Source organism: Dromaius novaehollandiae, chromosome 3 (assembly GCF_036370855.1).
Source record: "Dromaius novaehollandiae isolate bDroNov1 chromosome 3, bDroNov1.hap1, whole genome shotgun sequence".
In the NCBI taxonomy this organism is placed as follows: Eukaryota; Metazoa; Chordata; class Aves; order Casuariiformes; family Dromaiidae; genus Dromaius; species Dromaius novaehollandiae.
Genome location: NC_088100.1, coordinates 97,544,479 through 97,572,027, shown reverse-complemented (window position 1 = coordinate 97,572,027; position 27,549 = coordinate 97,544,479). Strand labels below are relative to the sequence as shown.

Sequence of the window (27,549 nt, the reverse complement as noted above, 5' to 3'; positions counted from 1 at the left end):
GCTTGACACCAGCAGCATTGATGGTAATGCATGTTACCTACATGCATTTGATCTTCTGACCAGCTACTTTTGCTGTCATCAGCAATAAAGGTGAATGTCTGTTCCAGGTTTTGTTTTTAACTGCATTAAAACTAAGAAAACTGAGCTAAATATGTATATTAAAATCCATTAAGAAAGCCAGCTAACAAGCTGGCTATTCCTTTGTAAGAAAAAGCTAAATGACTCTTTTTCTATTTAGAATAATTTTTAAGTACTGTCCTTCACTTGCAGAGGGACCACCTCCTGCCAATAATGGGCACTGTAAATGTTTTTATTGATATTTATTATAGATTTGTGTCTGCCAAATACAAAAAGAGTTTGAATTGTAATTCATTCATCTTTTGGACTCAGAGAGACAAGGATGCAGGATTCCTGACTGATGTACTCAAAGTCTGTAGGCCTCTGGTCCTGGGTGAAAAACCCTGCCCTGAAGAGCCTATACAGGGCAACTTCTAGCAACGAAAGCTGGTTTTTGCTAGCACTGGAAGATGCAATATATAAGGAAGCCAAAAGCAAGAAGGGTTTGATGGGAGAAGCAGAGAAAGGGCTAAGATTCTTCCATCAGGACTCCTTATAAACATTTGTAAGAGAGGGTAAGCTGTGTTATGTTAGCGAAACATGCTTACGAATAGCATTAATGCTTTGTGTGCAAGCTGCTGGGTCTATGCAGTTGGAGTAGTACTTCTGAGACACTCAGTATTAATGTTTAGCTTTCTATTCACTTTACAGGTGCAAAGTAATAAGGAATGACGTTTCAAAACTCACATTGCATACAGATTGTGTCATGGAAGTCACTGTGTATTTTCTTTTGAATTTGCCTTGAAAGGTTTTTGAATAGTTAATGAAGATAAAAAGTTGTCAGGTGGTGTAAAGAGGAATCTGATGATGGAAGCCAACGTTTTATTGTTGGAGTTATTCTGTAATTCCATTGGTTTCTTTCCTCCCCTCACAGACCTTAAACAACACGCATTCAAGGAGTATAAAGGGCAGCAATGTGACTTACTCTGAGTTTGAACTGTCCTACTTCCTGGAAGCCGCTCTCCAGAGTGCCTATGTGGCTCATTTAAAGAAGGGGTAGGTGGATGCAAATGTTTAATAAAAGTAGATAATGGATAATATTGAATGTTTTGTCTTAGATCAAAGCTTATTTCTTTGTATCTGTATTGTATTTTGGGGGGGGTGTTTTTTTTTTCTTTCCTGCTGCTTCACCTCAAGTTTCCTCAGTGTCCTTTCCTCCTTCCTTATTTCTCTATCTCTGTCTCTCTCCACCCTCAAGTAGGGTGGAGTAGAACAGTTTTGTTATTTTGGCTCAGCTCTGTTCCCTGTGGAGATGAGAAGGGTTTGACCACAGAATTAGGAGAGGGTGGAATTTAATCACTGCTGAGTGCCTTTAGAAGTTGCAGCTAGAGGGACTGGTTTAGAGCTCGATAAGTTCTTGAGGGCTTTTTTGTTACTGTTTGGTGGTGGTGTTTTTTTTTTTTTTTTCCCCCTCAGGTTGTGATCAAACCTGAAAATCTGTGTGATTTTACTAGAGGGAATTATGACCCTAAAATACAGGTCTCAATGAACCTTAGAATGGGAAGAGGAGTTGGTATCTGCAAGCTTGCAGTGAACTTCAGCTGAGAGAAACCTTTTCAAGAACAATAAAAAAGACTTGGTATGTGCCCACTTCCAAATGGCATTGTTGAGGGTACCTCTGCCCCAAAAACAGAACATGTCTTCAAAATGTATCAGTTCTGTGTAGCTGATGAAGGGTTTGCTGTGAGAAAGGAACATCCTTTTTACCATATGTAAATAATACATATAAGAATCCATCCTTTCTTAGTCCTGTGTTTATAGCATAGTATCCCATTTGTTCTCAGAGATTCAAATGCTGAATTTTTTTCACTCCTCTGTGTGTAGTGTCACTGGCCAGAGTTAACCCCCCTCCCCTTTTTTTATTTTTAGCAAACCATCTTTGAAAATTCTTAATTTTGGTTGTGTATTCAGACCTTCTGCTAAATGAAGTACAGAAGAAAGGGGAAAATAGGGGAGAATGAAAGGAGAAAACTGGAAAAAAATCATAGCAAAAATCAGTTTAAATTCTTTTGTAGAAAATTGATACCATTTTTGACTTGTTTGGCAGGGAGGTTGCTCTTGTTTGAGGCTTTTTGTTTGAGCTTGTTTTTTCCCAAGAATGACTTTAAATGCAATTATGAATATGCTTACTGGTGCCCATTCTTTCATGTTAAACAAGCATTAAAAGCCGGTATGTACAGTGAAGCTGTACTTGTAAGCATATCCATACAAGCTTCTTTCAAGTCGTGTTTGACACGAAGTAAGGCTCCATACCAAAGAAGCACAGACTTCATTAAACGACCCTTTCAGTCAAATGAGTACAAGTTCCTGTACAAAGATAGTATGGTGTTGCAAGTACGAGGCATAGTCTCAGTATCATCTGAATAACAGGGAACGGGTTATGTAGTTTTACCATGTGAGATGGGGGTTGACCAGCAGCTGTATCACAGAAGTGTGCTTTACCAGCCTGTTGCCGTATCCATGGCAAACCAAAGGCTCAGGCCTTGCCAGTAAGCTCATTAGCTATGTAGTAAAATAAAATCTCATTTAGAACATATGGCATTGAAGTCCTCTAGGCACCTTTTGAATAACAGACTCACTCCCTTTCATTTTGTTCAGCAACATTTTCAGTTCAGCCTTTATCAGTTCAATATATCCAGTGGGTTTTTTTTAGCTATTACTTCGGGCACTGCTTGCTCCCTTCCCACGTTATTTTAATGACAGCCTTTAAAAAAGAGGGGGGGAAAAAAACCCTACAGGAAAGTAATTTGGAATCAAAATACCTGTGTGAATTAAGCATTGCTTTGATTATAAGCTGAATTACTGCAATAGCAATGAAATGTTCTCTGAACTTGTCTCCAGATGAAAGAACAGTTTTGTTATTGCCGTGGAACTAACTCGGATATGACAAGTGCAAAGTCTCATTCTCCTTCCACCTCTTGCAGCACAAATCAGAAATCCAAGCCAATAAACTTAAAGGGCCGGTGGGGGGAAATGAATCAAGTGGGAATCTGCAGCTTGTCTCTGCGCCTCCGGCTTGTATTAGTGAGGAGTTTCTGCCACAAGAGGGCATAAGCGGCCTTGAGATGTATTAAGAGAAGAGGAGGAAAATGGGGGAAGGGGAGAAGAGGCTTTGTCAGACGTCTCATGTGTATGGTGAATTTCTCCATCCAGTACTAGACAGCTCAAAAAAAAACACTTCTGTTCTCCTCGTTGCTTTCAGCATGTTCAGGTAGAAAATAGGCCCTCGATGGTGAGTGCCCAGGGTGACAGGGGGAGGTCCTACAGGATGGGATGTTCCTTCCCAGTGGTGCATGTGTACAGAGAAACTGGAAGTGATTTATTCTTTTTAGGTGAGCTGGTATCAGGCAGATGAACTGAGGGATATCTGTGGTGTTCTCCTGCTTTTGTGTTTGCTCCTGCTGGCAACCTTTCAGAGTGTGGTCAGGGATGCATTTTCTCTTACAATTTTTTCAGTGGAAAAAAAGGCACTGCACCCCCTTCCTATGCATCCATACAGAACAAAGGTCGCCTCTCCTCTTCAGGTGTTAAGAAGCCATCTGTAAGGACCAGCAAGTCTTGCAACTGTGGAAATCTCCAATACTGTGGGTACATACTTACTTAAAAATACTGTGTTGCTGAAGGCAAATCTGCAATTGTTTGCCCTGCTGCACCACAAAAAAGCTTTCTTTTATTCTTTCAGTGAGCAGTGTTGCTGCTGTGGATGCAGAATGTAGGCAGGCAGATGTTGTCTTTGCTGTAGGAAGCAGCCTGCTGTCTCGTTAGCATCTGCACTAGGTTTGTGGGGGGTTTTGCCCCCTCCCCATTTTTTTTCTCCTAATGTGAATGTCTGCATGGAGATTAGGCTCATCTGTGATGGCCTCTCATTTCAGAATATTGAACAGACATTATTACCTTACACTGTTATGGGGACTTTGGCCTGCATGCCCTTGGTATTCTTTGGGGGCAAATAGAATTCACTTGTGTTGCTTCTATTTAACAGCATTTGAAGGATGTATGGAGTTCACAGGCAAAAGAGAAAAGTCAGGGCTTTCCAGAGAAAATATTTAGTTTTGGAAGCTCTACATGGGACATTTCTAAAGAAACTGACTTTCTGAAAAACAAATATTAAGCATTTATAACATATCAGATTTCTTTATGATCTCTCAAGATAGGGAGCTGAATTACTTTGGAAACCCCTGATGAAAATGCCTACTAAGGAAAGCTTACGCAATGCTGCTTCTTTCTCTTGCTTCTTCCTGTCAGTTGGCTATCATCCTCTGTTTTGTGTTTGAAATCTTGTAGGCCTCTTTCTGTAGAGCACTTTAAAAGAGTAACACATAAGTGGAGTTGCTTTATAGTAGAATCTAATGAACATGCAGGCAGGACAGTCTCTGCCAGACTATTCTCCTCTTCTGATGAACCTGTATGGTATTTCTTGCCAGATTCCCTGTGCTGTTTATCCCTTCTTCAGTCCTCAGAAGCTAGCACCTTTCTGGGACAATGCAGCTGCTAATTTGGAAGTGAGTCTTACTGCTGGTTGGGTGGGTCTAGATAAGTGCTAAGCTTTGTCTTTTTGAGCCTCACTTCTGTTAGACAGGCTGCCATCAGGAAACTCTAATGTGCATTGGTACGGTTATCTGAGTTGTCTTGTGGACCTCATATTGCTATGAATGGAGATACTTCTTTAGATGTGTTTTGTGCCTATATGTGAACAGCTGTTCAAGGAGAGAGTATGAATTTTTAGAAACCTGCTAAAGAGATGCGAAAGTGCAGAGGCAACTGTGTAAAGGCAATGGTGCTGCTGCTGGCTCTGTGGTCTATGTACGGCTTTCCTCTGGAGAGGTGGAGCTGCAAACTGCCTATCAGGCAGTCATCGCAGGATGATCTCTTTCATCTGTTAGAGGCAACCTGTGTTCATGGCTAATGAACAGGGATTAAGAAGATGATCTCCTCTTGCCGTTTTTGGGGGACTGTCTGCAGACCTGTGTTCCCAGGGTCCACTTTGGTTCATTACCAATATTTGTCCGGTAATTTATACAAAAATGTGTGTTTAATCTTCCTATATTTTAAAATAAGTGTAGTGTTAATCAAATGATATGACTCAACTGTGATATGACTGTTTTGATTCATGGACTGGTAGTTAATTACCCTGTATTAATAGGGTACTTCTACAACCAAAACAGGTTCTCATGCTAAGATGTTCCCTGATATTACGGTTTTCACCTGCAATTTTCCTTGTTCGTCTTTATTAAATTGGCTATAATTGAATTCTAAGCCACATTTCATCATGGTTTTTCAAATGCTTTTTTTTGCCACCTTTGTGGCTAAAACCAAGGTAGTTTATGTAATGACCGCGTGCTTTTCTCCTCTTGTTTTTCCTCATTTCTTTCTCCGGCATCTTAGCAGTGCCAGTAGGGCCATATGGAGTCTTTCAGCTCATTTAATTTCTGTGGTTTAATGTTTGCTTATGTTGCCCTGGTTTGCACCTGCCGTACCTGGAATCTCTACATAATCCTCTATCCAAGTCCTGGGGAGGCTCAAGATTGCTTAGTTTCGGATCTAGACAAGATCAAATGGATTCAGCAGAGGTTGCCAAAGGTTATAAGATGCTCATCTGCATCAACTTATTTCTGTTCAAACTACTGCTGTTCATACACTTTTCTTTTCGTTAACTTCTTTAGGTCCCATTTTCAAAAATTTCTTTAAGTGCATCTTTAACTTATGAATAGTCCCTTATTGTTATGAGCAGAACAATTCATATGTTTAAAATGAAATGTGTGCTCAGGTGGTCTCCTGGCTTGGAACGCTGGAGCGTAGTGAGGTTTGTTTGCAGGCTGCTGGGGGTGTGCTCTGTCTCCTATCATGACTCAGTAGTGTTCAATGAAGTTCAAAATAAAAAGCTGCCAAACCGAATCCTTGGTCCTTAGAATTGCACTGTTGTCAAATGTTGTGCATGTTTCAGACTGTCCCAGTGCTCAGTGCCAGGAGCGGGGCTTGCTGAGACAATCTGACTGTGTCAGTGCCTGCCTGGGAGGTGTGGAGTGGTGGGTGCTTCTCCGGGGCTGCCAATTTTGTCTTCGTACCTTCCTTTGAAGATGTGCCCGGGTATTTGCCATGTGGCTCTTATTTCAACCCTGATTAGTTTGGAAAGGGCAGCAACTTTTTTTTTTTCATTCAGTTCAGCGTGTCTTATTTCCCTCCTTTTCCTTTCCCCTTCCCCATGGAGCAAGGTGATGCTTCTAGGAAGCTTAGTTCGGTTTATGGCCTTATCAGAAAGTAGAACTGAAATGATCCCATAGTACTCAGGGAACAAACTGCCACCTTTTTTTCTTGCCCGCACGTTCTTTAGGTTTTTTGTCTTTATATCCTGTGCCAAATGTGGAATTAATTGGCTTTGCAGGTGGTCACTCATCCTCTTTCTGACACTAGTTAATGGAATTCATCAACATCTTATCAAGACAAATACCATCACAACAAGAAATCTAAACATACATGTTTTTGAAAATGTTGTAGGACAATATGACAGCACAACTGTTCTTTCCAGCCTCTTATGCAGCCCCAGGAAGTACAGGAAATGACAGTATTTTTAAGTAACTGAGGGGAGTAATTGGGGAGCTGCTTTTTGTTTATTTGGGGAAATTTCATGTTTTATTGCCAAATAGTGGAAGTTGAAATATTCTGAGTGCGTGAACAGTTCTGTTGGCTTCAGTGTGACTACTCATGTGGATAAAGATAACTATATGCTTTATATGCTTAATTGCTTTCCTCAGTTTAAGGTCCGCAATTGCATGTGTGTGTGTAAATAATCTGCCTTTTACCCCAGAAAATGTATTTAAGGTCTTTGCCCTGTAACTGGAGAGCACTGAAACACTGAAGTCCAAGTTACTTACAAAAGCTTCCTCAAGCTTTTTATCTTTGATAAACTTCAAGTATGTTTTTTACATCAGGTCAAGCGTAAGGAAAAAAAACGACAGCAGATTTTCTCCAGAGGGGCAAATGTCCAGTGACTTTTTTCTTTCTTTCTTTTTCTTTTTTTTTTTTTTTTTTTTTTTGTAGATTATCTGTGACCAAGTAATTGTGAGAATTCTTTATTCAAAGTTTAAAATTTTGTAATTAGTCTTGGTTGGAAGTAAGGCCAGACGCATTTGCCTTCTGTGACTTGGTGACTGTAATTATTAGGATGATGTTTTATGTAGCCAGTACTCATGGTAAACATTATAAACTTTCAATTTTTCCTGAAAAATAATTATTTTTTGTTGTTTCTTGAAATGTTCATCATTAATTTTGAAATATGTTTAGAGTACATGAAAGTGGGCATGAGCACAGTCTGTACTGATTATCTTCAAAATTTAAGCAGATTCATGGAAATGGTTATCACTGTATGTGGCTTTTTTTAATGAAATCTAGATTTTTGCCTACACAGAAAATTTTCCTGAAATAAGCTGAAGTGACAATTATCTGTTGTCCTATCAGAAAATCAGAGCTTTTCTGATCGTTTGTATCTCTTTGGGCAACTTCTGCTTATCAATGAAAATGATCTAAACTCTTTTGTAGCTACCCTGGTGTAAAGGCCAGGTCTTTATACTGGAAGAGCTTACAGGCTGCAGATGTGTTACTCAGTCTGTTCAGTGTTCAGTTTTTTCCGGTCCTCACCTCTTTTAGTCCTCACGTGTACAGTTAAGATACCATTTGACAACCAGCTTGCTCTAACTGCTCACGGTGTATGCAAAGTAATGTGATTTTTAGCTTAACCCTCTTTCATTGCAGGTTAAGCTGTGCTTGCAGACAGTTGCTACAACTCAGCTGGCTGATAATAAACTGCTTAAACTACTGTAATTTCATCATGTGTCTGGACCATCAGGCACAAGGCATTTAAGCACCACCTAAAAGGAGTCGTCATTTAAAAGCATCACATAAGCTCAGTATAATTCAAACAAGTACAGTCTGTATGTATGAAGAGGAGATGTGGATGCTTTTAAGAAGAAGCATCTGCTTTATAAATATGAACTATGAAAGGCTTCCAAATGTCCCCTCTGTTCCTCAAATGTGAATGTGATCTTCTCCTAGGAAGCCATCTGGAGTAGGCATGCTACAGGCGCTGCCTCAGTCACTGCCATTGTCCTCTCGGTGCCTCCGAGTGACTTGTCTCGCTGCTGCGCACCCAGCGTTAGAGTAATTTTGTTTTGTTGGTTTATGTGTTTGTTTGAATGTCAAGTTTGTTGCCCAGCTTTGCTCATTGTAAAAATATTTTGTCTCAAATGTGCTGGTTTTTTGTTTTTTTGTGCCTTCCCCTTAGAAATATTGTGAAAGGAATGAGGAGTCTGCGAGAAGTATTACGGAATGTGGAAACAAAAGCTACTCAGACCTTCAAAATGGTAAGAGAAATGAATGGGAGACGGGAAGGTGGTATAATCAGCTATGCAGGAGTTCTCTCTGTTTCTTAACCATTGCGGTAGGACAGAAACTTATTTTTCCTCCCTTGATTGATGCTTTTGTTGGTCTCCTGGGAGATGTGTGTAGTGATGCACTTAATTCAAAGAACTGTCCAATTGAAACCTCTGAGCGTTTGGACCTGGGCGTGTAGGTCACTTTCTGTTGAAAGCATTGTCGGTTTTCTACAGTGGTAGGAAGAGGGGTGTATTCAGTCTGACATTGCTGTCGCCATGTGATAATGTCTTACTTTTTCCTCTCTTTTCAGTGCATGCATGCACACCTTTTCACGTTAGCATGTAGCAGCAGTAAGTGCTTCTATCTCTTGCAACAAGCCAGGTGTTTTATTTAGACCGAAGTGCTTCAGTGTTCTTCCTGTAAAAGTCCCTTCAATACGGTGGAGTCCAGAATGATTTTTTTTCTTTTCTTTTGGGGGAGGCGGGGGGGAGCAGGCTTTAGCATTCTACGTCCTGTTCTGAGTGCCTCTGGCAAAGAAATGATGGAGGAAGTTATTTCTGTGCCTGTTTAACTGCTTAGACCTTTAAATGGATCTTCTCTGTCTTCGCTTTAAGAGATCTTGTCCTGAAGATACTCAGGAGGTGACAAGGTCAACAGTGCAGAGCATAGCTGTCTTGAGAACATGAATGAAAACTTTGCAACCTGAAAAGCATTGATATTGATATAACAACTTTTGTGCTTGTTTCAGCTTTGTTTGTGGTTTATGTAATCCCAGAGAAGTTCTGAGAAGGAGGTAGGCATGGTTTCGCATAGCATTTTGAAGATGGAGAGTGCCAGTTCCAGTGGATGGACTGACCTATATATGTCTAGCTTGTATGCAAATTCAGGGCTAAAATGCGCAGTGAGCAAACAAAGGGTGCACTAGCTGTGTTTTTGCTTGGGTTTCTCGCATCTGTCATCTTTCTGTATTTTGGGACTTCTATGCTGGAGGTGATTTCTCTTGTTGCCTTGGGATCACCTTATATGCCTAGTCAAGAACACAGATGCATGTGGAAGCTTGTGCAGGAAATTAGAAATGGTAACTTAAATAATTGTCACACTTAAATGGTCACATCCTTTTCCAGATCGAGATCAGGGCTCAGGGCAATTTCTTGCTTGCCTGTTTTATTGTTCTGCTGAAAAGAATGTAACCGTCTGCTGTTCCTGTACCATAACAGAACGTGGCACATGAATGCTCCTGTCCCTGTGCTGTTAGAGAGAGCTGTACAACATCCCTGAAGGGATTTATCCGTAAGGAGAAACTTGAAGGTGTTCATCCAGTAGCTTTTCCTGGTGTTTCCATTTTACTGGAAGTTGTATTTTCATTTACTTACTTATTTTTAAAGAGCTGTCAAGAGGGCAAGGGGAGGAACGTGCTTAATTAAACAAGTTTTTCAAGCATGAAAGTGAAACACACAATTTTTTTTTTTCCTCGTTTGTGGGATCACAGTGTACTCCAAGCATAATGATGCTTATTTTAGCCAAAGGCAGTAATAACATAAATCAGAGTCTTGGCCTGTTCTGGTTTGTTTGGTCTTATTCAGAACAAGAGTGAAGCTAATTTACAGGGCTACCATGTTAAAGTGTATGTTAAAGTCAAAGACACTAAAAGTATTTGGTGCTTGTCTCGAAAGGCTGATCCCAAATTGTACTCTTAATTCTGTGCAAACCAGTAGAGGTCTTTCTATTACTGCCACATTTTTTTTTCCTCTTTCCTCTAAGGCTGTTGAAAAAAATATAGGAGAGTTGGCTCCTCAGGCTAAAACTGACTAAATAATTACATACTGAGATGATAAAATGATATTGGCTAATGTTGCAGTGCCCAAGGCCATTTTGCTCGTGGCTACTTGCTATAAAAAGCATTGAAAAGCCTAGTTAAAAACAGAAGGCTTTCTGTAACTTGTCAGTAGGAGTACACAGAGGTCTCAGGATTTCCAGGGACTTTTGTGTGACAATATTTCTTTTAAGCACCACCAAACATTCAAAACAGTTTGCCATTTGCTAGGTTCATTAATGAAACCTCTCCTTCTGGTATGTAAGAAACAATGCATGCTACTATAGTTGCATTTTAGACTAACTCGGTGACTTGTTGTGTGAAGAAGAAAATAGAGAACTTTGCATCAAAAGCAGTTATTTTTTCTGAATCTAATAACAGGAACTTTCTTTAACCTCAGTATGATTTATTTAGTCCTATAGATGTCACACCTCAAGTGATGTCACACTTGAGTTTATCAATCATACCCACCTTGGTTTTAACAGGAAAGTCACTCTTGGTGGCCTCCTACCATGTCTTTTGTGTAGTTTTGCTTACAGGGTGTGTGTGTGTATGTAGTTCTCAAAGTGTAAATTGCGAATAAAATACATATACAGTAGTCAAAAGGGGAGTTCAGAAATGGTAAGTATTAGGACAGAAAGTTTGTTTACCTCTGTTCTGTGCTATATTTGGTTTACAGTAAAGTGTTTTGTGATTTTTAGAATTCCCAAAAGATACCATCCATTTGACTTCTCCATGCATGTTTGCAATGCATGTCTATTTACGATGCAAAACATTAGAGATCTGTTTGTGTCTAAACACGGACAAATGCCAAAGATAAAGTTTTACAAAATCAAACTAACTTGTCCCCTTTTGAACCAAGCTCGTCAGCTTTGGAGTGTTATGCTATGGATGTGAGCTGGAAAGCAGGTGTTCAGGGACCCTTGGCCACTCACTGGTCAAGAAGGGGCATGTCGTATTGCTGTCTCAACATAAGATTTCTAACCCTCTTCTCTCCTCCCTCTGTTATTGCAACAAAAAGAAAAGAGAAGCGATACTGAGATGAAGCTGTAAAAGACTGCAGGAGGAGAGACACTAACAGCTAAAGGGTTGGTCTCTTAAGCCTAAGATAAAAAGTAGCCTCTGGGCTGAGACTTGCATGCAAAATTCTGATGCTGAGAAAGCAACAGAGTGCCATCGTACTCTAACATAATAACATTTGCGAGATAGTTTGAGGTGTCCATGTGGTGATCACTTGTCCGCTCTGAGGCCTTTTTTATATTTGTGTGTGTGTTTACATATATTTTTTTTTCTCTACTGCATTGCAATAAGACTATGTAAATGCAGAAGGCTAGCCTTTCCAGAGGAGAGAAGCAACTGTGACTGGTATTGACTTTTTATCAGCAGTTTTAGCTACTCCGTCCCTCTGAAGTGAAGAGTGGTTCTGTACAGTTGTTCAGTACATCTGCTTCCCAAGGTGTGAAGTGGGAAGAGGTCAATTGTGTGTTTGTGTGTGTGTGTGAAGGCTTCACTGATATCTTTTCCCTATGCTGTTCATTGATCTTTAGACTGCAGCCAAGCAGCTAGCCCAAGTGCTTCTCCATTCCTTAAGTGAAGACTGTTACTGGAGCCCTTTATCTGATCCTCTTCCTGAGTTCATGGACAAGGAAGATCAGTCTTATGTTAGCAATCTTCTCTGTCGGAGGCCTCAGCTATACACAGGAGATAAGTAAGCATTCTTTTTTATTTTGGTTTATTGGCAGGAGGAAGAAGTGTGTTTGAACACTGTTCAGTACTGCTAATTATGTCACCAATTCATGTAGTTGTTTTGTGTTTTCATTTTTTAACTTCTCATCAAAAGGCCTACTGCAAAAATAAAACGTTAAACCTGGAGTGTTTGATTTTTTTTTTCCCACAGGAAGGAAGAAAATCCAATCAAATAGCTGTCTTTGCTGTGAAATGGAAATAATCTATTTACGGTTCAGAATAGCTCATCTAGGATATGTTGCAGAGCTTTTAATTGTGTGAACCTGCAAAAGAAGCTATTGCCGAGCAAATGAATCATGCATGAGATGTTTCAAGTTACTGTTGCTGTTGTGAAAGAGAAAGAGAGGCTGATAGGATAATTCTTGACCTCCTTCAAAAAACATGTTCTGTCTTTCAGCCTGTACTGCCCTCAAGACAACGTAGAAGAGGCTCTTCTTCTCCTCTTAATCAGTGAATCTATGGTAAGCCAAAAATGAGTTTGTAATAATAATGGCACAAAGGAATATCTAGCATTTCCATGTCAAGTCTTCTGGAGGGTTTTGCACAGTACAAAGAATCCACATTTACAAAATCTTGCCCAGATAGCCAGAAACGGTCAGCTGCAGGACAGGAAATGCTATTTCTTCCTTATTAGTGACGCCACATTTACTGAATGGAACTTCAGTGAAGGGTTATGGGAGCTGTCAAGAAGAGCATATGATTTTTCCCATTTCTCTTGTGTTTCTGAAACAGTTTTTAGGGGCTTAAGCTGGGGGGAAGTTTTCTCCCTGAATACCCATATACATTCTTTCTGCATGTCTTCTGCTTATAAATAATTACATTGCTTGTAAGAAGAGAGAGTTAAATTAATTATAAGCTCCCTGATGCTTCTGAACCCACAGAACATATTCGTTAAAAAAAATGACAGAAAGGGAAGTATATCAGTTAAGATTATTTGTATGTAATCCTATGTTGCAGTCTTTCATCATCTGTTTATTACACTCCTAAAAGGTTGGGTTTTTTTCCCCCTTCAGATATGCTAGTGCTATTGGTTGTCTGTCTGATAGTTGTTAGAATGTGAATAGCTTCTTAGAGAAACTGTACAATAGAATGCTTTTGTCTTTTTGAAGGGGAAAATGTTTGTTATCAAGAAACGTAGAATTCAGAATAAAATAAGCTGTATGTTTTTAATGACCTAAGAATGAATAGTAAGAGAATGAAAGTGTACGAAACTCTTATGAATTTCTGTCTGAACATTATGGAATTATTCAGGGCTGATCCTGTAGTGTACCAGCTGTTTCAGTCTGGCCCAGTCAGCCTCTTAAATACATACTTAATTTTAAGCATCACAGTGGTCCTGTTATCTTTGCTAGGACTGATGTACTTAAATTGAAATACATGCATACCTGGTCTTGCTGAATTCGGCCAGAACACTCTGAACCTTTTGAGATTTAGCTCTGTAAGGGGAAATGTCTGCCTTCACCACAGTTGCATGTAACGTCCAGGTATATTGTCAGTAGACAGATGTTTCTATTCAAACATTAAAAGTGTGTGGATTTATGGATCAAGAACAGGAGGAATTGGGAACCTTGGCTAATGCCGGGCATGATGGGTGGTTCCTGCTATTTGGTGTTTGAAGAGTACAAAAACCTGTTAATGTTCCTTAGTCTGTAGGGATAATGTTTTAGCTGTTTCAGTTCTGAGTGGCCTTTGCTATTTCTGGTGCTGATGATAAAGAGGGTCTTGTCATGTGCAGAAACATCCATAATGAACTGCACTGAAATGAATAGATTTCTTCTATTTATAACATCAGTTGCCAAGAAATCTCTTTGAGAGGAACGGAAAAAGGAGGGAAAAACACTTGTTCAGAAAACTACAAAGTAACCTTTGGTACCTTCCATGTTCTGAGAAGATGCAAAGGTACAGGAAAACTGTAGGGATTTTTATCGGAAAATGTGTAAGGAATGTCATTTTATTTTAAGTCCTGGGTAGTCATTTGTAGTCAAAATGAAGTTTGAAGATCTCAGAGCATCGACAACCCTGTTACTGAAATGCTTGCAGACAGCTTTCAGGCAAGGTGAAAGAGAGAATGTCATGCAAATACGACCTTTCCTTTTTTATTTTTGGCTTCTTTCAATTTGTGTCTTGTTTTTCTGGCTCAAGGCTTCTCCCTTACCTCCAAAATTCTGAAAAACTTAGCAATTTTAGTATAGTTTGCCTTTAGAATTAGGGAAGAAAATGAGGAGGCAAAACCCCACAAAACATTACATTGACTTAAAAATCACATTCATTTGAGCATTATTATACTTTGCACCTTTTTTTGCCTTCTACTTTAAGCCTCTGCAGAACACTTGCTTCATGTTTTCAAGGGCTTCTCTGCAGTTAGAAGGTCTTTCTGTAACTGGAAGTGGAGAATTTAATTTATTTCTTGGACTCTGGGAGCTGGGGCTTTTAGAATATCACAAGCAGTGTTAGACTTCTGATTAAAATCAAAAGAGCTCGTGTCAGCATAGCTTGCCAGAGCTGATTCAAGCAGGAGGATGGTCAAGGATCTGGAGCAGTGACAGCACTGACTGCTCCAGCCTTCTCCAGTGCTGGGCTCCCAGTCAGAAAGACCTTATGGGACCTTGAATGCTACAGTCTTGTTCTGCTGAGGGGAATAAGTTTCCCCTATTTTATCCAATAGCATGTGAAATAGCAAACTGATCCTATAACTGTTATGGAAGAAACAGCATAAAAATGCTGTTGATAGGATCTGGGCTGCTGTGCTCACTTCAAGGCTAAATAAGTAAGCCTGTGATTGCTTTAGTGCTGTCTTCTATATATAGGAACTTTCTGGAGGTAAATGCAAGGCATTTTGATCTGCTGCACATAAAGCAATGAATAATCAAAGATTCCATAGTGAAGTGCTGCAGGAACTGTAAATGACTTTTCTGGGTTTGGGGGAATAGAACATCTGAGCCTTCCTCTTGTTAGCATTGTTTTTTGGCATTAGGCTTGCCATGAGTTTATTATTGTGCTAATGAAAGTACACGACAAGTGTATAGAAATACAGCTGCAACAGGAATGTGTTTCCTAGGTGAAGGAATGGAGAGAGCAATCTGATTCTCAAATATATTTGCAATCCATAAACGTTTGCCTGTAGTTCTGCCATTATAGTACCAAGAAGAAGAAATTTCTTTAGTTCATTACATAATGAGAGATCTTTTCCATGACAGCTTTGTTGTAGGCTAGTGAGTTTCCTCATGTATGGGTTTGTCCTTTGTTTGGGTTTTTTGTTTTGTTTTCCATAACCTTCAGAAAATTTAAAAAAAAGGTTAACAAGAACCAGATTTTGAGTTCAGGTCTCCCTCATAATATAATGTTAACAACTGAATAATACGTATTTTCCATCCTGGAGAGAGTATCACTGGCAAGTAATAATGATATATTTCTGTAGGCCAGAAAGCAACGTGGCCAACGTTCCTAGATTTTGGCTGGAGTTAGGTGCTCTTTCAATATTTACATAATGAACTCCTCAAAACTAAACAAAAGTGTACAGTTAGGTTGACTTGCTGGGAACTATCCAGCTTCTCTGGCACTTCGATTACCCTGCCCCCTCACTGCCATCTACTCACCAGAACAGTGGCTTTTTGAATATGATTTTTAAAAAGACTATAAAGAGCAACCATAGCATAGTCTCTTGCAGGACTGTAAGGCAAAACATCTGCTCTACATGCACACTTCTGATTTTCACCACTCCAAAAGGAGATGAAGTGGAGCAAAATTGGGGATGGTAGGGCACGCAGAAGAACTGTCAGCACATGAGGGACAAGCAGAGCAAAGACCTGCTGAGGAAGAGCATTGTCAAAGAATCACAAAGCAAGTATGTGAGAAATTTGATGAACGCAGGAAAGGGAGACAGGGCATGGTAGCTTTTTGAAGAAATATACAACTCAAACGCTTCCCTCGTGACCCCAAGTAATCCAAGGAGGGAGCAGGAGGAGTTTGCTGCACTAACTAAGATTTATTGTGCTTTTCTCTTTGTCTTGCCTTCCTAAGGTGAAGCTACCATCTGCTTCACCAGGATGTGTGTGACTCCCCAGATGATGTTGCTGGGGTTGCAGGAACTGTTCCTAAAAGCAGGAAGGGCAGAAGAGAAATCATATTGATAGTGTTGCGAGCTTGACCCTATGTTCCAGGAAACCTCTGATTCTTGGTGAAGCTTGAATCTGTCTTGCGAAGCTACCTTGACTTTTCTTTTTGCTCCCCTTTCCCTTAAAGGGAGCCACTTTGCATGTTTCAGTGAAATAAGATAAGAATATCTTCTGAAGTGGTAATTATAGGGTTCCTTCACTATTTCACTGACTCTGCCTCTGAGCCAAAGTACGTAAGGGGATTTTTTTCAAATGGCCAAATGGCATAGTAGAATTCTTTTGTAGCTTTAAAAGTGTGTCTGTAGGTTCATATTAAATGGCCCATTTTCCCTTGGCAGTCTTCTGAGTTGTTTTCTGTATTCTTTCTGTCATGTTGAAAATGGGAACCTATTTTCATAAGCTAAGGCATCTCAGTTGTTGAGCTTGGCAAGTGCTCCTCCTTAATGCCAGCTGTTATTTAGTTACCATGGTTGTCTATAAAGTCCTCATGAAGGAAGCTAGTGAAACAAATCAGGCAGCCTGTAGATTACCACAGTCGAGGTTGTGTTTAGGGGGTTTGAGGCCTCATGGCCAGATTCTCATTCCTTGTACAGAGCCCAGATTACAATATGCATGTGGCTGTGTTTGAGGGGGAAAAAAATGCCTTTTCTTCAAACCCAGGCAGAGGCCAGTTTGTGACAGTCTTTACAAGCTCAGGTTGTGGTAGAGTCTAGGATAGATGATGTATTCCTATCAGGCATTGGCAAATGGACCAGCTTATTATTAAACTGCTAGTCCTGTTGCTTATTGCATTTAACCCATCAAAAGCAATAGCCCTGTGTATACCTGTTGCTTATTGCATTTAACCCATCAAAAGCAATAGCCCTGTGTATATGGCTGGCTGTGGTGTGGTTTCTCTGCATCATGGTGCTAGTGGGAATGGCACTGGTTCTGCTGTCAGTGATTCTGGGTGCCTTGCGCTGCTGGGAGTAGGCAGGGGAAGTTTGACAGGACCTACCCTTAACTGCAGTTTTGTTTGTTTTGATAACCGCTCTCAGGATTGTTCTCTGAGTTGACTGCACTGCCCATTTTAATCAGTCAGAAGTTTCTCAGAGCCTGGAATGGAACACTTGCTATTATTTTTGTGTTTACTTTTGAGGTAAAAAATAAGTTCTTTATTTATGTTTGGAAATCTTTCGTTCTTGAGTTTGAGGTCTAAAGTACAGTCTAGTAGAATTCCTTTTCAGCCCTTGTAAATGCTGGCTCTTACAGCTAGGGGTTCTGGCCGGTGTGGATCCACCAAACATACCAGGTAACACTTTTTTTTTTTTTTTTTTTTTTTAAAGCTCTGTCACTTCAGTCAAACTGAAAATGAAGCTTCTTGTATCCAAAACTAAGAAATTCTGTGCCTGTGCAACAAAGATTAGAAATGTCATCCCCATCTTATCTCCAATTTGAATCCCTAAAGGCGATTTGATCTTAGAGAGCCCGAGAGAACAGATGGCAAAGGGGGAAGTAAGATACTAGGACTTGTCCTATTCTTTTTACTAATGAGAGCAAAGCCATGGTTGTGAGACTGCTCTTAAGGGAACAAGATTCAACCCATTTATTTTTAAACACAGAAATAAGTAAAACCCATCACCTGTGCAGTTTCTAACTTAATAAGATCACACTGTCCAACGAATGGGTTGTGGAGGAAGAAAGAATCTTGTGTCACTTCTGTAAGTCTTTTTTCTTTCTTTCTTTCTTTCTTTAATAAGACCAAGCCTAGTGATGATACTCATGATGGTTGTCTAGCTGTTGTACTTTTTTGAGGGTTATCAGATGAAGGTAGCTGAAAAAGATGACTGGGAACAGGATTGCCTGCTCTGTAGGTTCCTGTCTTGATCTAGGCAAATTGTTGTGTTGCACTTCCAATAGCAAGCCAGATTGTCTCCATAACTGGTCTGCAAGGCAAAGCTATGCTTTTCAGGCCTGCAGAGGTGATGGACTACAGAATGTTTCCAGTGGGAAGTACATCGCCTCTATTAGTTTCCTCGTGAATAAATAGTTCTAATCTGAGTTTCTGTGATAGGGTAGAGAGCTCTTTTTTCCCTCTGCTTTGCATTAGTGAGTCTTGTTTCCAAACTTGCAAGGAGGATCCAAATACTTGGAAGATAACAACTTTCTAAATGCATATTACTGATAGAAAATATTTGACTTGGGTATCCGAGACAGTACCCATATACCTGTCTTACTCTGCTTGTTACATTACTTTCTCTCTTCCCTCTTCCTTTTCTGTGGTTGGGTTTTTTTGTTGTTTTTTCTTGGGGGGGGAGGAGGTGGCTGGGTGGGAATGGGTCTGTTCTGCTTTCACTGATGCTTCCAGAATTAGTTCTGCTACAATGGGAGCCATTAAAATATACCTGATGAAAGATAAGATAGTCATTTTTTTATTACTAAGTGCCAGAACAAGGGGAAAACTGAAGAGTATTCACATGCTGTTAACTTTTCAAGGATAATTCAAGTCTCTGATACATTTTTGCAAATTGGCTACATTATGGGAGTGGAAAATAGCCTATATATATATATATATATATATTTTTTTTTTTTTTTTTGGAGGGAAGTTGTAATTCTCCAGCAACTTATGGTAGATACCTTTCTAATTCTGTTGTTGTAAACTACTCACATGTGGGCCAAACTCTCAGTAGGTTAGACAGGCAGTGATTTCTCTTGAGGATATGGCTTGCTTATTTGCTTTGGTTTCATGAATTTGTTTGCCACCTTGATGTCTGTAGAAGTAAAGTTGCTTTCTTGTTCTAAACGAGCTGCTGCTGACACAGGCAAAACCCTTTGCCATGCTCTGCTGTGTTTGTGCTGGAGGTGAGAGAGCAATTTGGCCTCCCAGCCTCTCTGTATCTATCTGCTGTTTTGCTGAGATATCTAAATGGGGTATGAGTAATTTGTGAGCTTTTTGCCTACCAGAAATGAGACAGATGCCACATATTTCACACAGTTTTCATTATCTGTGTATCTGGCCTGAAATGGAGTCAGTTGTGATCTGTAAGAGCAATTTTTGGAGTGGTCAAGAGTGTATTTCCTGCTTCTTCCACCTGCTTCCCATTTTTATAGCAGCATAGCAGTCAGCCCTGAATATTTTCTGTGTGTATATTAATGAGGGGAGCCTTCAAGTGCTGTGTAGAGACTGTCAGTAACTTAGATGAAAAGCCTATAGCCTCTTGCTTGGGAATGGATCCCTGCCATTGTGAAGACCTCATTCATTTCATTGGCAGTGCAGGCAAAACAGCTGGTAGAATGGAGAACCTAGGGATATGGGCTAAATATTTCCCAGCCCTTAGCAGTACAGATGTGAATTGCATGATTTCAAAGGCTTGTTGTCAGTCTTGCATACATGACATTTGTTTTTCCTCTCTTAATGTTAGTATTGAACCACACCACACACCAATTACGTTATTGCAGTACACTGTATAAAACATGCTGCCTTTCTATATATATGGTTGCAGTGGATGTGGCAATTATGTCCATTATGAAAAGGCACAAGTTGAATGTTAGAATGCCCGTGAATTAGGGGGAAGGCAGCAGGCCCTCATTAAAGATTTTAATAGCTTTCTTTAAAAAAAAAAAAAGGGGGGGGGGCATATTGAAAAGTGAGCAATTAAAGATACTTAATAACTAATTGCTTTGAGAACAGGCTGCTGCATAGAATATGCTCTATTATAATTCATGTGATTGCTTGATGTTGTATTAAGAAGCACATCTCTGCTGTGGTAAAATTTTATTTTCTGCAGTGTAACTGCATGCATAATAGCTGCTGAGGTAATGGCTGTAATGGCTGTTTGGATTTGTTGCGGCTCTTTTCCTTTCTACAGATACATGTAATAAACATGCCATAAATAAGCTGTAATTGTCATGTGACTGTGTGGCATAGGAGTGTCAGTGATGTACAGTGAATCCTCCATGGAGAGGTGGCTTATCCAGTTTGCAGGTAAGTATATCTTATATATGGATATGAAGACACTAGCTATGTGTAGTTCAGCAGGGCTGTTAGTTGTCTTGCAGGACTATGTAAAGGCAGGCATCTTTCCTGCTCTCACAGCCAGCATGGGTCTGAAAGTCCCATAGTGTTGCATTGCCTGAGCCAGCCCTGAAAAGCCCTGCTGAACCTGGTCAGCTTGAGCACCTGCGTGTTGCGAGCTGGGCCTGAAGCAGACAGCAGCATGGTTCTGCATGGCCATGGATCAGCTTGGGGCCATCAGCCTGTGCTGGAGCCTTCTGGGTGTGTGCTGCCTGCAAGCAGGCTGCGTCCTCCAGCTGGCCGAGGCAGAGGGCTGAATGAAGGTGCTCACGGTCCATGTGCTGCTTGGGACAGACTGCAGGCTGTGTTCTCCCAGAATAGGATTGATATCATGTCTGACCCGCCTCTGTGCAAAGCCACTTGGGTGTCTAATGCATCCCAAAATATGAAATGTAATGTGTCTCTGGGTTGCTTCATTACCTAGCAATACTCAAAATAAAGGAGAATTAACCTTGTATTTTTCTCTGTGTAATGCAGGTTACACTAACTCCTGATGCTGAAGCTCCTGTTGGTAATATTAGTGACCCTGTCTGTCCCACACAACAGGCCTTGAACAGAGGTGTTCTCTCTCTCTCGTTCTCTCTCTCTCGTTCTCTCTCTCTCGTTCTCTCTCTCTCGTTCTCTCTCTCTCGTTCTCTCTCTCTCGTTCTCTCTCTCTCGTTCTCTCTCTCTCGTTCTCTCTCTCTAATAGTGGTGTGACTTGCCATCTCTCTTAATCCCACTTGTGTACAGATAAGGCATGTCCATGTGACAATAGTAGCAACTTAAAGGGAAAAGTCATTGGTAGCATTGCAGATGTATTTGTAGCTATATTGTGTTGCTGCTTAGTAGTTTGAGGAGGAGGAAATAATGCAATGGGAAAAATTAGGAATTGTTACTTATGTTATTGATGCACTGTTTGGAGACCAGTGTTCTAGAAACAGTGCTTTTCGCGTTTGTGTTCAGAAAAATTAGTGGCCTGAAAGAATAAACACATAGATATGGAAAAAATGTAGATGGCTTACATGTTTGCATTCTCAAATGCAAAATCAGATTTCTCTCTGGTGATGTGTCTGGCAATGTACATAATTCAGTCTTCCATGAATACCAAAGGGAAATTTTCCCAAAAGATAAATAACGAGGCCAGAAATTCAGTTCTTATGATTGCTTTCTGCAATGAGGAGGAGTTGGTTTTATTGTATTATACAGTATGCGATTCTTTCTCAGGTGAAATTAAATTTTTCTATTAATGGAAAGTAATTCTCATAATAGTAGGAGTTACCTACTTTCAGCTACACAACGGGGACAGTAAGCCTAGATGCTATCACTAATGAGTACCAGTATATAACAGCTACATGCTTTATTGACAAATGTAGTAAGTGAGGACAGAGAGGGAAGTTAGCTCCTGAAAGGTTTAGTTTCTAAAGACAGTTGAAGATGTGTGAGTGTTGGTAGATGCTGTAAGTACAAATGGAAAAAGCACGGTATCGTCTGCGTCTGTCTTTCTGTTGGACAGAATCAGTATATGACATGCTGCAGTTGCTCTACAACTGTTTAGCACCTGTGCTTGCCAGCAACTGTCAGGATTTTTCACTGCCCCCTTGAAATTAGCAAAAATGCAAATAAACAGAGGTTGGCTAATGATAATCCAGATCACAGAACCCTTCATTCTGTGAGAGGCAGACCATAGAAACATTCTGATTTTCCTGAGTGGATTTCCAGAAACAATGATTCAGATTTCCTTCCTCCACCCTTCTGTATGTAACATTACACTAGTAAACGGTCTCTTGAGGCTCAGGATGATGGCCATTATTGTGGCCGATGTGCTCCATGTTCTCGTTAATGTTCAGTGAGTTTATTAGGAGATTTGCACTATTTGGTTATTTTTCTTTTAGCCCTGCCACCTTGAATTCTGTTCTAATGCAAGAACTTCTTGATTCTGAGCAACTGGGATTAGCAATTGGAAATAGAGTCAGTAATCACAGAACCATAAGAACAATTGTCGGGATACAAATGACTTGACAAGTTTGCTCTATGGCAACTCCTACATGTGCAAGTGGAGAGGGAGTGACAGAATACAGACCAGCTCTGGCTTTGAGATTTGAAAGCTTGAACAAAATAAGCAGGTTTATGATGTTGTTGTTGGAATATTAGTCTTTCCTAGGAGCATGTTAAGTGCTGTCTGTCTAGGAAAAGTACAGTACATTCTGCATGACGGTCAATTTTAGCATGTTGTATCCTTGTAATATATGACATGCTCCTGCTTATGGCAGAACATGGATGTGCTGATGCATGTAGTACCAATATTTGTTAGCAGAAATTAATGAACACTCATCAATTCCGATTAATCTTCTGTCTTTGCAAATGCATCAACTTAAAAATCAGTTTGATACTAGATGGATGCTCAAAAAAGCATCAGACTATAACTGACTCTGATATGAGGTTGATTATCAGATTACAGAGCATGAGGGTGCTATCTCAGTGGCTATTTTCTACAAACAATTGTCATAACAATGTAACTGGTGCAGAAAATTTTTAATGCTATTTTATATACGTAGGAGGATTCACTTAGCAATAAGGATCATTCTAAATATGCTTTTTGTTTAACTTCTTACTTTCTTTTTAGAGGAGCAATCTCAAGATTATTCTGTGTATGCTTTTTCTTTAACTCCTTACTTTCTTTTATAGTTGCAACCTCAGGTTAAGTCTGAACAAAGCACAAACGTATTTTCTTTTTTGTAAAGACAAATGAATCGTGTTTCTGTGCTCTGATTGCAAGATTTTTCTGTCTGAAGTTTCAGTCTTTCATGCAACCTATTGTTCTGAACCATTTTTTTTAAATCACAAATTATAGCTTTTGCAGTAACATGGAAAAGAAAATATTTTTGTTTCTAAAAGATTTCGTATAAGTTTGTATGCAGTTTGTATGCAGTCTAAACACTGGACTGGATCTGTTTGCCTTTAACTGCAGTTGCCATTTAGCTCTTGGTTGTGACTGTTAGTTGTCAGTAATTGTGTTTGCTGCCTCGGCTGGAGGCTGTGATGAAGAATGCTTGGAACTGGGGCATTACACAGATAATATGATGAAACAGCTGCAGCTTAATCATAATGAAATATGCGTGGGCCTTCAGAGCTACATATGCTGAAAATTTTTATTACACTTAATTCCCATGTTTAACCTTTTTAGGAAAAAGAAAATCTCTCTGCAATTAAAAGAAATAGACATAAGATTGTAGTAGTAAGTATTATGAAACAAATCTCATAGCCTCCCTGCTTTAGGGAGGAAGCAGTTTTTGTTTGTTTTTGCCCCAGGTGAAACTCTTGGCAGTCTCCTAATTTTTCTGATCTTTTAGATGTCTAGACCTGAATGTCTTGTGTTGCAGCCTCTTCAGCTGGGAAGCCCAGGGCAGTGTATCAGTGCTATCAGTCAGTGCTGCTGCTCAGCAGCATAGAGCACTGCCCTTCTCAGAGGTTCGGTGGCCTGGGTGAGGTCCTGGGTGTTCTGAAATCAGAAGGACTTTTCTGATGACTCTGCGATCAAGATTTTCCCCTTTGCCCTGAGAAAACAGAGGCTGGGGACTTGACATAAATTTCAGTCTAGAGCATGATATCTTGGCATATTTCTTGACAATTGCTAGACTGATAATTTTCTGTGAAAAGTATTGTTTCTTTTAAATTGATCTAGGCTGAGCAATGCAGTGATAAATTATGCACAATAAATACTTATACAATAAGATATTTTAAAAATAATTGTTTACTATTGCATTAATTGATGGCGAGAAAATCTGACTATTAAGGTAACCTTCTTAAATTAGAAAATAAAGTGAGTAGCGGAAAGGATTAAAACAACATACTATTGGGAAGTAACCAAGTGCAGACACAGAAGACAAAAATGTGTATCAACTGTGGATGCAGTTATAGTTGCAGGCAATTATAATAATAATGAACATGGTTTAAGGATGGACTTGGGTTTCTGCTTGTTGGGGAATCTTATATGGTAGGTCTGCTCTAATTGCTTTCATTCTGTGAAATAAACCAAGATGAGGTTATTCCCAGGAATTCCTTTCTGTATATACAGCTGTCTTCCTGAATTTGCCTCATGTAGGCAAGTAAGTCTACTTTCTTAGGGAAACATCTTCCTTATTTGGGGATTAAAAAAAAAAAAAACTTTGATTTTAAACAGTATGCTGTGGATGACAGGTAGGACTTTCTGTGGAGGTGTTTGTTCTCTTCCCTTGCCCTTGTGAGGTCTGATGCCCCAATTTTGTCTGTGTCCAGGCAAACCGGGATGCAGTAATCAGCCGTGCCCCTGACCAGCAGGATGACCGAGCTGTCAGCCTCCAGGATGCCTCTGCAGTCTATGACCTCCTCAGTATCACGCTGGGCAGAAGAGGGCAGTATGTCATGCTTTCTGAGGTACTTCTGGCTTTTGCTGAAACTTCCACCCAAATTTTGCAAGCAAAACCTGTCTTTTTGATAACAATTGTTGGCTGTTGGTAGGGGAAGTGAAAAGGAAGTGTACTACATGGAGATTAGTAGAAATAGCTACAGACCTATGGAAGCACAAGCCAAAAATATACACAGAAATGTTTGAGCCACTAAACTAATTTATATGTAGGCACTTGAACAGAGTGGCCCTGGTTTGAGGTGATGCTGTGTACTAGCAGAGCTCATTAATTGAGGAGAGGAAAAGGATCTTTAAAAAAAAAAAACAAAAACAAAAAAACAAAAAACCACGCACCTTGGTCACAACAAGTTGTCGCCTCTCATTTGATTGCTGAGCTATGTTAAGGCAGCAGTCTTGACGAAAGATGTCAAAAAGAAAAAAGTCTGACACTTCTTTCAACATCTACTTCTCAGTGCTTGGAGAGAGCCATGAAGTTTGCATTTGATGAATTCCATCTCTGGTACCAGCTTGCCCTGTCCATGGTCGCTTGTGGAAAGGTAAGATTCAAACCGAAAGAGCTAAAAAGGTGCATGTTTTCCTCTGCCAGAGTGGATCTGGCTTATTTGGATGTGCAGAGCTGTGTATTTTGTGTGGATAAGGTGCCTTCAGACAGCCTACGTGAAAGGTCAGTGCTCTCCTTGTAGACTGCAATTGCACTTTGTGATCAGTTTTGCATGTGGTATTTTGTGTATCAGTTTTTCCACATAGTGTTTGCTCCTTATTATCAAGTGGAAAACGGACTTTGTGCATAGCTGCGGATTGCAAAGCCATATGCAGTTGTCCAGTTTGTCTTCAGATTCATTGTAAATGTGCTTAGAATAAGAAAGATACTGTGTTTAAGAAAGTCTGTCATCAGCTTACTCTGTGGCTTTAGGCAGTTGACTTAACCTCTCTGAGCTGTGGTTTCTCCATCTGATAAAGGAAATTTTAACTTTTTTTTTTTTTCATAGAGGGATTGTGAGGATTAATGTTTTTTTTTTAAGTGCTCTAATCTTGGTACAGAAGATACTATAGAAAAACAAAGGCTGTGTGAGTGCATGCACAGGCATGTCTTTTTAACATGTTTTTTGTTTGTTTTTTAATTAATATAATATTTGTTAAAGCGGCCACTGAGATGAGTAAAGTCTTCTTACGAAAGACAGGCTGAGGAAGCATGAGCTTTTCTTTATTTGTCTTAAAAGTGATGGCTTCCAGCAGGATTAGTAAATAATGTTTTTAGCCTGTTCATTCTTGTCCCAACTACAATCTTTAGGAGTTGTGAACAAATTAATGCTGTGCAGTTGTAGAACACTTAACCATGCCCCTATATTTTATGTTCATGGAATATAAGGGGTGGGCAGAGACTGCCAATTACTTTATTCAAGGGGCCAGTTGTCTGCCAGATTATAACCGCTTTTGACCTTTTATGGATCTAAACTGAATTGGAAACAGTGGCTTTGGAGTGAAAGCTGGAGATGAATATACAGTGTCATGCTTTTGGAAAGTCATTGTTATCATGTGATGTGAAAGTGGCTGCACAGCTTGCAAGAGGTCTGAAGGGATTCCTTTGCTTTTACGAGCATAGACAAAACCTTATCTGGAACAGTGGCTGTTGCTGTGCTTCATACTTCAAGAAAATGGCAAACGATTGAGAGAAGGTCTAAAAAAGACAGTGTAAAGGATGGCTACAGGTATAGGGGAGAGAACAGGGAATGATTGAAAAGAATGGATTTTTTTTAATTTATTTTTATTTTTACCCTGAAAGGGGGAAAAAAGGTCCAAGAAAGAAATAAGTCTTCAAGTGCTATTGTAAAGGGGTTAATAATCTTGCCTGTGATTGGATAGGACAAAATGTGATGGTTTTCAGTTGCAGCAAGTTGAGTTCATGTTAACTATTAGGAGGCAAAAAGATAGGAGTAGTGGTACACTGGAAAAGAATCGCCTGGGGGAGGTTGTGTGGAGCCTGTGTTGCTGGGGATTTGTGAAACATCCTAAACAAATACAAGTCAGCAGCAGTCCCCTTGTAAGTGCCCCTGTAAGGGTGGACTTGTGAGCCTGGACTGGGATCTTGTGAGCTCTGACTCTGTGTTGTGACTCCATGATTATTTCATATATCAACTATATCTGTTACAGGCAGAAAGGAGATACCAAACCTCTGACAAAGCATAGTAGATACAGGAACAGCAGGGAGCTGAAGGGGAATGTTTTGTAAGAGAGAGGCTCACAAATTCCTGTAAGAATTCAGGACAGGCATTTTGAAACCCAATTATAAATACAAAAATGGTAGCTAGGCTCAGTCACATACAGGGAAACCTGAAGCTACTGCTGGTATAGCTGAACAATGAGCTTGGTGCCGTGGTGCTAATACCTTACACTGGCCTATGTCAGGTGCTGGGTTTAGAAGTCAGGTCCAACTCCCCTTGGCATTCAGCTGGAGTTAGCATGTAGCTGCCCTCTGGGCCTTTGCAAATCCTCTGGATACCCGATCTCTTGGTCCTCAGGACAACAATGACAAGATAGGCTATGAAAGAAAGGCACAGTCTCTTCCCATAAACACTGGTTTATTGGCCTTTCTGGTTGTATAACCTGTTTCTCAAGAGCGGACAAAGCTGTAGCTCCAATAATCTGCTGGAGAGCAAATCTAGATATAACTGTCGATGACTGAGAAAATAACTGAATCCAGAGGGTAATTATGGTTGAATCTTAGACTAGTATGGAGGAGAGAGATGGGGCCTGATATTTAGCCTCTAACAATTTGTGTGAGAACTCTGTTCTTCTCCTTATATGATTGCATACCTCTTCTACTTCCCTAGTACATATTGTATTTATGGTATTAAAAAAAGGGGGGGAGGGGGGGAGAAAAAACAGGAAGAGCAACACAAGTAGCTGTCTCTATAACTGTCTTTTCTGTTTAGTTTTTTCAAATGTT

General features: G+C 40.0%; 1 protein-coding gene across 8 annotated transcripts in view; it reads left to right on the top strand.

Annotated features, from left to right (window-relative positions):
• Window positions 1-27,549, top strand: part of TTC7A (tetratricopeptide repeat domain 7A) — a 187,417-nt gene that overhangs the window by 23,573 nt on the left and 136,295 nt on the right. For all 8 annotated transcript variants that reach the window (XR_010388532.1, XM_064509558.1, XM_026121174.2 and 5 more), the window contains 6 exons: window positions 992-1,113; window positions 8,396-8,474; window positions 11,848-12,008; window positions 12,444-12,507; window positions 24,473-24,610; window positions 25,055-25,138. Coding sequence is in view for 7 of the 8 variants with exons in the window: in XM_064509558.1 (XP_064365628.1) it covers window positions 992-1,113; window positions 8,396-8,474; window positions 11,848-12,008; window positions 12,444-12,507; window positions 24,473-24,610; window positions 25,055-25,138 (648 nt within the window). In the remaining variant the exon portion in view is untranslated. The remainder of the gene's footprint in view (window positions 1-991; window positions 1,114-8,395; window positions 8,475-11,847; window positions 12,009-12,443; window positions 12,508-24,472; window positions 24,611-25,054; window positions 25,139-27,549) is intronic.